General features: G+C 39.3%; 1 protein-coding gene across 1 annotated transcript in view; it reads left to right on the top strand.

The window, feature by feature from the left end:
- Atp13a5 (ATPase 13A5) overlaps positions 1-12,193 on the top strand; it is an 88,795-nt gene that overhangs the window by 4,503 nt on the left and 72,099 nt on the right. Inside the window, exons 2-6 of the mRNA XM_027935927.3 lie at positions 2,083-2,256; positions 3,414-3,560; positions 3,778-3,848; positions 3,950-4,030; positions 11,828-11,897. Of these exons, the coding sequence (XP_027791728.2) occupies positions 2,083-2,256; positions 3,414-3,560; positions 3,778-3,848; positions 3,950-4,030; positions 11,828-11,897 (543 nt within the window). The remainder of the gene's footprint in view (positions 1-2,082; positions 2,257-3,413; positions 3,561-3,777; positions 3,849-3,949; positions 4,031-11,827; positions 11,898-12,193) is intronic.

Raw genomic sequence — 12,193 nt, 5'->3', positions numbered from 1 at the left:
AAATAAAAAGAGCTAGAAATATAACTCCTGGGTTAAATCCCCAGTGCCAAAAAAAGCAAGTTACATATATCCTATATACAATGGCATAGAGTAAACATTTCCCTTCCTCAAAGGAGAAATAGGGGCAGAGGAAGAAAGGATGAGACTAAAGCAAGACGAAAATCCAGTTGGACAAACAAGTCCTGTCTACATGTCCAGCACCTGGGGTGCATGGCATTTTGAAGATCTCTCCAAAGGGCTTATGTAGTTTCACTCCTGTAGCCTTGCTGGTTGCATACCATACAACTTCTCTCTTAGATTGTTTTTGCTCAATTTCTGCAACTTTCCTCAGCTTATATCCCAAGGTACAGGCATCTCTTAATGTTGGGGGGTCTCCTTTGCAGCCTCAGCTTCTTGCATATCTATCTTCATGCACCACCCTCTCAGGGAAAGGCTACAGGTATTCCAACTACTCCTCCTACACCTTATCTGGCCTTCCAGGTCTTCCTTTGAAAGCTCAGTGCAATCTCCATGACCTCCTAATTCCAGCATCCTGCATTCCTGCAGAACCAGCACCACGTGGTTGATGCCAAGGTTTACTATTATCTAGAGCAGTAACCAAGCCTCTATATACCATGGCTGCAGTAGCCTCTGAGTGCCTGACTAACTGAGCACAGTGGAAAAACTTCTTAGGCCTCCCTCTCAAGCAGAGTGACCCCATGGTCTCTTCTCAAAGTCTTTAAGCCTGAGATAAGTGTGGTCTTGCCAATTCTGGAGAAGCCCACAAGCCATCTTTCCTATGATCTCCATCCAAAGTACTTAGCCTGTCTTTGTGGCTATAATGTCTTTAATAGTCACAACTTCCTTAGTCTGTTTACTTGCACATTTCTGGCCAAACCACAAGTTTTTCACATTTTCCCACTTTGTTTTCTGCTCCTGATTATCACAGTAAACTTGGCGAAAAGTCACCAGCAAAACCCATGCCAACTCCTGAATGTTGTGCTACCTTCTGCTGGATTAATTAGTCTACTACCTTTAAATTGAGCCTCATAGAAAGTCTTAGGAAATGGGCAAAATGTAAACAACTTCTTTGCCAGTGTATTACATGAATGACCTCTAGTCCAATTTGTAATAAAGTCCTCTGAAATTTCATGTGCCCAGTCTTTATTGTCAACAGTCCAATCAGCATTTTGGTCTTCTCATCCCCCACCAGAACATTAAAGTCCACTTACAACATTCTAAAGCTTTTCCGTCCTGCATTTCTAAAATTTTCAAAATTCTTCCCAAAAAGTTTACAAAGCTCCAAAAGCCTCTGAACCACATGGTCAGTTTAGTTACCTCAATGGTCCCACTCATTGCACTAATTTTTTGTTTTAGTTAGTTGTGGTTTTTTTTTTTTTTTACACTGTGATAAAATACCTGGCAAGAACAACTTAAAGAAGAAAGTTTATTCTGGCTCCATTTCAAAGGCTCAGTTCATAGTTAGCTGACTTCATTGCTCTAAGCCTGAGGTGAGGCAGAACATCTTGGCAGAATGGTGTGACAGATCAGTATACGGCAACTAAGGAGCTGAGAGAGTTCCACTCAAAAGGGGCAAAATATATTTACCATAGAGACACAACCCCAGTGATCTGCCTTCCCCAGCCACACCCTGCTTGTCTATGGTTACCACCACTTAATCCACATTGATGGACTAATGCCCTGATTAGATCATGCCTCTCATAATCTGATCATATTATCACTCAACATTCTTGCATTATCTCATCCATGAACTTTTGGGGAACATTTCATATCTACACTATAGCAATACCTTATGCTTAAAGAAAACATATGTGGTTCAAAATATGAGGTATTTTATAAAAATCTTAGGTGACTTTCTAAATACTTAGAAGCAAATGAGTCTACGACTCCCGTATTCCTCCTAAGATTTTCATTTTATATGCCAGCAAAGTAAAAAGATTCCTGTTTTCATTATGTCCGCTGACAGCCAAATTTCTCCCTCAACAACATCCTTGCCTCTAACGTTTTTGTCTTTTGAAACCAAAAAAAAAAATTATTTTTGTAAAAATTGAAAAATAGAGTGATCTTTTATTTACGCTCTAGGAGGTGTTTGGTTACCACACCCAGCATCTTCGGAGAGCCCTCTGCCTTATTGCATCCGTGCTGACTGGTGGGGTCCTTCAGCTGCTGTTCTACTGGAGGCCAGAGTGGAGGGTGTGGGCCAACTGCACCCCATGCCCCTTACAAGAAGCAGACACCGTTTTGCTGAGGACAACAGTACGTAACCTTCAGTTATCTAGTTGAAATGCCATGATCATCACAGAAAGACAAATACTGCATGTTCTCACCATAGGTGGGAGCTAAAAAGTAGATCTGATAAAAGTACAGAACAAAATAGTGATTATCAGAGCCTGAGAAGGGTTTGGGGAGGGAGGGATGGAGAGGAGGGTTAATGGGTACCGGGGAGCAGTTGAGAGGAGGAATAACCTCTAATGTTCTGTTACTCTGTAGACATCATGGTTGAAAATAATTGACTATGAAAATAGCTAACAGAAAGAATTTTTAATACTCTCAACATGAAGAAATGATAAATGTCTGAGGTGATGGGTGGACCAATTACCCTGAACTGATCATTGTAGACTGTATGCATGAATTGAAAAGTCTCACCGTACCCCCAAGATAAGCACAACTACTATGTGTCAATTAAAAATTTATTCAATACAAGAAAAGTCATGATCATGTCTTCAATGTGGCATCTGTGAACCAATAAATGATGAACCAGAGTTCTCAGGGCAGATCTTCCTCTACTTAAAGAATTCCCCTAAATGAGAAAAGGCAATGGCAAAATACCTCTCCAATCTGTATACTGTCTCTTTTTGAGCCCAGGAATAAAGAACACCTCTTTCACATGAGCCTGAGGAAATGTCTAGCATGTTAGGCTAATGGGCAGAGCGCCTAGTGATTATAGTATCAGCAGCTCTGAGGTTACAACACTTAGAGACCATAACCTGGGAACGATCATTCACTTTTTCACAAATAAGTATTTTGGAAGATATTAGACCTTTTAAACATCTAGATGTCATTTAAAAATAGCTAAAACACATTTTTTTTAGACATAAAGCTTCCTGCAAAGTATTTTTTTTCTCTTTTTTCCCACTGGTTCTCAAATGTTTGTGCAAATCCAAATTCTCTGGAGGGATCATTACAACACAGATGGCTGACCCCTCCACCAGTTTCTGGCTCAGGAGGACTGGGGTGGGGCTGAGAATCTGCCTTTCTAGTAAGTTCTAAGATAATACTGAGGATCTTGTTTGAGAAAAAGTTTTGCCCCAAACTTTGGGAAACACTGGTCTAGCATATGGTAGGTGTTTGGTTAATTGAGCACTTTAGTAAATTACAATTGAGAATTTTATGGATTGTATTAACTATTCTAGGATGAATTTCAAAGATATATTAGAAAGAAGGTGCTCTGCCTCCACTTATCTACCCTGAAGTTTCCTATAAGCAAGAACCCAAAAGACCCTTTGGTGGCTGACCACCACTCTGTCATAAACCAAGCAGTAATGAAGCCGGATTTAAAAGTAAGTGATTTTAAGAATGCAAGGTGATGGCATGTTTGCAAAGAAAGAATAAAATAAATGTTTATCCATGAGAGTTCTGGTAATGACAGCTATCTATTAGGCTGGGGATAACAGTTATCTATCAAAGAAAGGGAGACACACATGGGGATCTGTATTGAACACAAGCCTTTTATGTGTCTTATGAATCATACTTGTTCCAACACATTTGTGATTGCAGCTGCGATGCATCCAAGTGCAGAAAATCAGGTATGTTTGGGATTACTTGGAGAAGCGCTTCCAGAAAGTTGGGTAAGTACAACTTTTTCCACCGCTGCATCAGGATGTGGGGGAAGAACGCTGACATGTTGAGTGTTGTGAGCTGATTGTGGTTCTGCTTCACCATGTCCTAGGTTGCTGGAAGACAGCAACTCCTGCTATGACATCCATCAAACGTTTGGATTGGGTCTGACCAGCGAAGAGCAAGAAGTCAGGTAGGGTGTACAATACTTCCTGAGAGTAAACTCCACTGGCAGAAAAGTGAAGTACCAAATGGGTCACCATTAGTGTTCTGTTGGCACAATGTTTTATCAAACCTGATATAGTCCTAATTCATTTACTGGAAGGATAGGGAGTGCCGCAGTCTGGCTGGGCACAAAATCACGAGCCACCACACAGCTTGTAGATTCAAACAGCAACTCTTTATTCCCAAACTCACACCAGCCGTCTACAATCACGTTCTGGGGAAATCCACGTTCTCTGCCCAAATCCACATCCACTGGGCTTCTATCTCCCAAAAAATACTGTCTGAATCCCGTGAGAACTCAAGGGGAACTCAGGCAGCAGGATACGCCCTATTCCCAGCAGGAATAATCTTAAACCTGGAACCACCCTAAACCCGGATAGTCCTAAACCTAAACCGGGAACGCCCTAAACTCTGATCCGCCTTGGTCCTTGAGCAAGGTCGCCTACATGCAATGTCACTGCAAAATGTCCTATTTCCACGAGTCCTTCCACTAAGCAACATGGGGTACGCTGGCAAGGAAATTGTCATACCTACTTGGCTAATGGCTCCCAGCAAGGGAGAGTCTAAATTATTCTCAGATGCAAAATTATTTTTTGAAAAAGACTAAGTGCAATGCAATCGAAAAAAAATTTGATTGTTCTCTCAGGTTTATAAAACAGTATCTTTGTGTTCCCTTTTTTAATTCTCGCCTTTAAAAAATCTTGAGTTATTCCATAAACATCAGCTTCCTAATCCTCCAAAGCTTCTGAGGACCAAGAAGGCACTATTAAAAATGCATTCTACTATGAACAAACAGCTCTGCGATGGCATGTTTGCTGAGAAAGAATAAAAATAAGTATTCATTGATGAAAGTTCTGATTATTACACTGGAACTGCCAACCATGTATCAGGCTGTCAGGAGACAGTTTTGTCTGGTTAGTTGTGCTATTCATTGCGGCATCTCCAGCACCTAGAACAGTTCCTTATTCATGGTAGGAACTTAATAGCTATTTGTAGAATAAATGAATGCATTCATTGATTTGTTAACTACATGCTTCTAATTATGCCAGGCACTTTGCAAGGAACCAGCAATCTGAAAGGAAAGGATTAGTTGTAGTCCCAGAGACATTTACTGACTAGAGATAGAGAGACAAAAAGAATGGCACAATCATGGGACTGGTACTGTGGCATAGATTAGGAACTGCTCACACAGCCCGTTGATTCGCACTGATACAGAGTCCCTGCTTTCTTAACTGCACTTGAAACTGCCAATCCTGGTGAGTCTGAAGGAATCCATTGCAAGACTTCCCCACAGAGTTCCTAGTCTCCTTCATTTCTCAGTCATTTGATGGACATTACCTGCCTAACTTTGCAGTCAGCCAGAAACCCCAATTCTCAAGCTAAGCAGAAATCTGGTACCTAAAATATTGCTTTAGGACTCTACCCCCAAATAATTCTGATGATTCTGTAGGAGAAAGTAGTACTAATAATAGAAGGAACTATGCATTTAAGGCAAGCAACTTCCATAATTCTCACATAAACTGAGGGAAGAATTACTGATTTGTTGTTTTTAAGTTTTCCCCCTGCAAAAGCACTATGAAAAATAGTGCATCTAGACCAGGACAGCATTGCAAAATGCCTTAGAAATGGTATCATTATATAAGATTTCAGATTTAATGCTTACTACATTGAAACACAGAAAGTTTTCAAAGTTATGAAAAACCTATTGGTTTAATAGCATAAGCACAGATGTTTAAAGGATTGATCTAGAGCATTTAAGAAATCTCATTGATATATGTAGATATTCTCTGCCTAGGAAGCCATTTCTACCAGAAAGATTTCCCATCAGTGTAGCTACCTCCCATTTGTCCTTATTTATAAAGTGCCACGCTTTAATAAGCATCATACATAATTAAATTTAAGTCTGGTCCACACAATAAAGAACTTGACAATCTAATAAGCAAGACAGAGTATAGTTTCCCAAATATGAAAAATAGAGGAGATAATCTCATAAACATAGGCATATTTTATTTTATGGGCATGTCTGAATGGAGGGTGAAAAAAGAGTAAGTAGAATGTGGAGCATTTTTCCCATTTCTTAAGGTAAGACTAAGGTTTTCTTTTTTAAATTTAAATATGATTGATGGATTGGTTAAGAGACAGCTTGCCAATTTTCTAAATGAACTTGAGCCTGCCTGCATTTAAAACTAAGATCACTGGACTGGGAATATAGCTCAGTGGTAGAGTTGTTGTCTAGCATGTGCAAGGTCCTAGGGTTTGATCTCCAGTACCCACCTACTGTCACCCCCTACACAAGCACAAACAAGAATGTAATGTGAGAAATGAAAAAAGGGGGAGGGACATGCAAGAATCTCAGATGATGATGATAAAAAGCTACAGAGTCTAACTATAAAGTTCTTTATAGGCTTCCAAGCAGCCAGGAAAAGAGGAAAAATGCATACACATGCTTTTCAATTTTTATGTAGCATACCAGGACATCAGAAGAGTTAATTTTTCCTTGGAGAGAAATTGCCAGAAGGTATCAGGAAGAGAGCAAGTAAGTTGTCATAGGGGGCTCCTGTTCCAGTCTGCACCCATAAACTCAAACTTCCCTCTAAGTGTCTGACTGAGACAGATTCATAGAGACCTTAGGTGATTCTTTTACTTCACAAGAATGGGGTTCTATGAAACCAATAAACCTACTGGATTCCTATCTAGGCAGGTGGACTATTAGGATAATTTTAAAGTTGAGGATTTTTTTTACTTTCTTTTTCACCCAGTCTATCTTGCTACATCCCTGGAAATAGAAATAGACTGGCAGGCTCCCTTCTGGGGTTAACTCCAAACTATTCACCTTGTTGATGACTTGTTGTCTGAAAGAAAGTAATAATAATAATAATAATAATAATAATAATAATAATAATAAAGCTTTGAAGGGCAGAGTTTGCCAGTTTCTATGGTGGAAATAGTCCAACCAAGGCTGAGTTAAGGCACCAATATGACATCACAGGACAAGAAGTGGGAAGAGACATAGTCAACTCAGGGATTCTGCAGGGCCAGAGTTAATTCCCAGCATTTGCTGTACTATTGAGGGGGGTTAGTGGGGGCGGGGAGGCATGCCGCTCAGTACCAGAGGAAAAGAATCCAAAGCACAGGCAGCAAAAGAAGGGTAGGTTTGCTATCAAGGTATAGCTCTAAGCTGGCAGAAGCTGTTTCATGAGAAGACAGAACTTAAGAAAAGAAAGAAAGAAGACAGAAAAAGGAGGAGGGAGGAAGGGACAGAGGTTGCATCTACCATGAAACTACTCCCTTACTCCTCAGGTATTGAGGGGACAAAACTCAGAAAAGAAATCATGCTTATGTACCATGACCTTTATGCCCTTTGAAAGTTACACTTCTGGAAAGCATCCTGATCACAGATCTTCAACCATCAGATCAGCTCCTCAGGAAGGAGCAAGAAAAGGCTGGCTGGAAGAGGGGACAGGCAGAAGCCAATAGCTGAAATCTCAAGTCTTAACATTCAATCAGAAGTTAATAAGTCACTTTAAAATATTATTATGTATTTTTCTTTAAAATATAATGCAAAAGGCATTGAATAAAAATTAAATAAACTGAAATCAATATTCCCATTTTAATAAATTTAAATTCTCAGACCCATGGTTCTATGGGTTTAGGTCCACTGGAAGTGTGAAATCACTTATCTCCAAAGCTTGTTTCAGAGCAAAATCCTGTGGAGGAGGGATCAGTAAGTTGAAGTCCTGAATCCTAAATCCTGGCAAGATCCTGTCCTGGGCTTTTTTGCACCTCAACCTCAATTCCCCATCCCCTTCTGATTCTTTTTCTCTTCCAGATTTTCATGTCTGGGAATGCTCAGGATACTTCCTCAAGAAAAGCTGACTGGAAGTGTCTCATTTAGCTTACACAGAGGCATGGGATCCTGGAAGAGCCCAGCTCTTCCTGAGGTCATCTGGAAATGCCTAATTAAATGAAAGAAATGGATAGTTCACAGATGAGCATTAATGTGAAAAACTAAAGTAACTTTTGTGTCATTTGTAAAATGGAGCTTTTTTATCAATATTTCATGAAAGTGTTTAAGCATTTCAAAGCATTGCTAAAATTGAGCTCCTCCAACACATACAAAGAAAGAATTTTTAAAAAATATACCAATTTTCTTATTAACTTTTAAAATGGGAGTGCTCTGTGACCAACACATCTGTTACACTATACAACCATACCCAAATTTCAAAGGTTGGGTGCCATACTCTGTATCTGTGAAGGTCTGTGGTCTCCCTCCCTTTAAGAAATGGTTTTAAGCCGGTGAAGGATTGGCTAGCAGAACCACCAGAGAGCTTTTTCCGACTCCAGATGCTTGCTCCCTAAATTCTCAAGTTCCTGCAGTGGGTCATGCTAGAATCTCTTGGCCTGGCATGGACTGTTTGGAAAGCTGCAGGTATCCCTCCCTCCCTGCCAGCAACCATGGGAGGCTTATCAGAGGAGAATCTTTGAGCAAAATAGCAGAGTGGTCATGTGAAGAAGCTCACCAGTCACTCTAACTGGCTCCTGCCTCCCCAGTACTCCACTCTAGTCCACACCACACCACTTGGTGCCTATAGTGCACCAGTAAACCACACAAAGTATTTCCAACAATTCTTTGGTGGATAAATGGGTAAATGAATGAATAAAGGAAAATTAGGCACCATGAAACACCCCCATAGAAAGTACTCCCAGTCATTCACATTGGGTGTTTCAGAATTAAAGCAATCCAGCAGATTTACTAATATGTCGGAGTTAAAGGAAATCTTAGTGGTCTTTCAAGTGCTGCCCTAGTTAGCATAGAAATTCCTTTCACAAGTCCCTGCTGTGAAATTCAACTTCTTCACTCTACAGCTACTCTTCCTTTGATGGATTGTTAGAAATGCCAGGCAAGACTATTTAGTTGTTTTTGGCTTATGTTGTTCAGAGAAGACACTTGGAACAATTTCAGGGCCTCATTTCCCTGCCAGCTCATCAGATTTTTAGTTAGCAAATATGATATTGGACCTTTACTCATGTGACCCAACTTCAGGCCTCATATTCCTCTTGTTGTTTAATCCTTGGTCAGCATTTCCTGAAAACTTGGCTTACACTGAGATTGAGATGAGCACATGTTCCCTAAACAGACTATATTTTTTTGGCAAGAGACAGCAGAAAGGACAGCAACAAGGGGCATAACAGGCTATGATTTAAACATGTCCCAGATGAGCCCTAAATATCACTATCTACAGGCAAGTGTTGATCCACTGGTTCCCTGTCCTCTTTGTGTCTAAGCTCTTCATTTAATGGTGATATCAGAAACCATCTCACCAAACAGGAAGAGTCAAAACATACTGACCTTTGGTTAGCTTTCTACGTTGACTTTCCACAGTCTGGTTCTATCTTAGTTGTGCATCTGGGTTTTGAGTCTTTTCAGGGGAGACAGTATTCTAGATATGGGCCATAGTGTTTTTTGTTAATTAACTACAGTATTCAGGAACATCTGTGTCAGATACTGTGTCCTTAGATACCAGAAAAATCGAGTTGAAAAAGTTCCATTCCTGCTTTTAAAGAGAGCCTAGACAATCAGAGGAGAAAAAAGGCATAAAAATACATGTTACAATTCAATGAAGTCTGCACTGTGACTGAAAAAGAGAATGTTGTTGAAAGAGAGAAAAATACAGTTAATTTTGCCAAAGGAATTCAGACTTCAAAGATGGCTGCCATTTACTGAGAGCTTGTCCTGCCCTGGCACCTTTGCTAAAAGCTTTTCATATCTATTGCGCTATGATGCTGATAACAATTTTATTAGGCATATTTTACCAAACTCATTTTATAGATATGGGAACCAAGACTCATGCCTCACTCAACCCTCCAACCATTCATTCAACGCATAATGCTCCAATGTGTTATGTGTATCAGCTCCTGTTTTAGGCCTTTGTGAGCTGTCCTAGAAGCTTATATGATAATATAACACCTGTCCTAGAAGCTTATATGATAATAGAGGATACAGTCTATCATTTGCATGCTCATTATCATGTTAAAAATAAGGTGTAATTCCAAGTAATCATATGCATTATAAAGTAAAATAAGATAGGTTAAGAATATAAAGAGAATCTTTGAATAGTTCTTTTATTCCCCCAGTACTGGGGATTGAACCCAGTGCCTTGTGCTTGCTAAGTTAGGCAAGTGTTCTACCATTACACTACACCTATTTTAAATAGAATGATTTGAGAAGGTCCACATAAGAAGGTATCATTTGAAAAGTAATCTGAACACAACAAGAGAGCAAGCTATGCAAAGACACAGGGAAACGGATTCCAGGTAGAGGGAACAGCAAGTATAAAGGCCTAGCTAGAGGCAAAGCCAGGTCTATTCTAGCTCACATTTCTCAACCACTAGGCTCAATGTCAGATTTGGCTCTTTCAATCTGAGGAGGCATTTACAGAGTGAAGAATTGAAGACAGATAGGGACTGTTTGGGGGCTCAAATTTGGAGTCCTGAGAAGTTCTGACAATAGACCCATAATTTATTATTGCTATGGATTTGGTACCAAAGTTGATTGAGTTGTGGTCTTTCCCAGTGTGAAGTTTAGGGAGTCATGAAGCTATATAGCAGCATGGGTATTTGGCCTGCTTGTCTCTTAACTCCCCCAAGCCCCAGTATTTCTCTAGTATGGAACCATAAGACCTTGGTATGAGTCCTCTCTGTCCCTTGCAAGCAATAATTATACACTTGCAAAAGCTTGGCTTCAAATCAGAAGAAATTGGGCTCAGCTCTCAGTTATATCTCAATGATATCAAGGATATTTCATGTAGATTCTCTCCTTTGGTACTTGCTAAGGCAGAGTTGTAGAGTCTAGAGATCAAGGTAAGAAGTCCAGCTCTGTCTCTTTCTAGCTTTGATATCCTGAGATAGTTACTTAATCTATCCAAACTTCAGTTTTCTTTATAGTAGGTTATAATATGGAATCTGATGGGGATAATGTGATGATTAAAGTAGTTAATGGCTTTAAAAGGATAAGTGAAGTTTCTGGCACTGTTATCTCTGCTTGAAAGTTATATTGTCATGATTAATATTAGATGTGTGCACCTTTGGTTAAACACCCACACCAAGCAATTTATCTCATTGGCTAATGGAGCTACTCACTCTTGCCTTTGGACTATCATGAGGATCAAATGAGTCTTTTGTAAGAACTTTGTAAAATACTATACATACATGAAATCTTCTTTTTATAATGAACACATGTATTATACCTTGTTTTCAAAGTATAAGTTTCCAAGGTGAAGACCTTCTGTCATCTTCCAGAGCATTCGTTTATTCATTGCCATATTCATTCAGTTCACATACTAAGGGCCTGTCCTGGGTGCTGGAGAGACCAATGTGAGACAGATGTGACCATTCACATCAAGAACAGCCTAAAATGCCTGCCAGATCTAGAGGCATCTTCATATCTGTGTCCTTTTGCTGCCTTTAAAATATAATCAAATTATTTAAAAAAAAAACTCAAAATGACTTTCTAACTTCATTTGGACACATTGAGTTGTAGTGGTGACATCTGTAAACCAGAAAAGCAACTTTGTTCATCATACATTGACATTCACTTCAAAAACATATTAGTAATTTAGTATTATATTTCAAAAATACTTGCATATTATTGTTCAACTGAAGCCAGAAAATCTCCAAAGAGCAGAGATGTGGTTTGTACTTAGACTGTACTCACTTGTCACTGAGCTCATAGGTGTGACACTAATGGATGATCCATCTCCTACAGAAGATTAGTGTGTGGGCCCAATGCCATTGAGGTTGAAATCCAACCCATATGGAAGCTGCTTGTTAAACAGGTAACTGGCTATTTTCTTTTCTTTTTGAGGAAAAAAAAAGATAATTTCTGTCCCTTATTTTGTACTTAGTACTAGGAAAAAACTTGAATAGCATATGAATACTTCTATGTAAATGAAATCTGTATTTCATGCAACTTTTTTTCTGTTTCTATCCTTTTGACTTGAGTCTATACTTTTTCTATTGAGGGTTTTTCAAAACATTTGATAAATGTTATTATCATTTTTTTCTCTAGGCTGTCTAAATGATGTTTGCAATAACCACTTATTTTAAGTTCAAATCCACTTTAAAATTCCTT

Source organism: Marmota flaviventris, chromosome 8 (genome assembly GCF_047511675.1).
Source record: "Marmota flaviventris isolate mMarFla1 chromosome 8, mMarFla1.hap1, whole genome shotgun sequence".
Lineage (NCBI taxonomy): Eukaryota > Metazoa > Chordata > Mammalia > Rodentia > Sciuridae > Marmota > Marmota flaviventris.
Note: the sequence above shows the minus strand (reverse complement) of the source record. Positions and strands in the feature narration are given on the sequence as shown.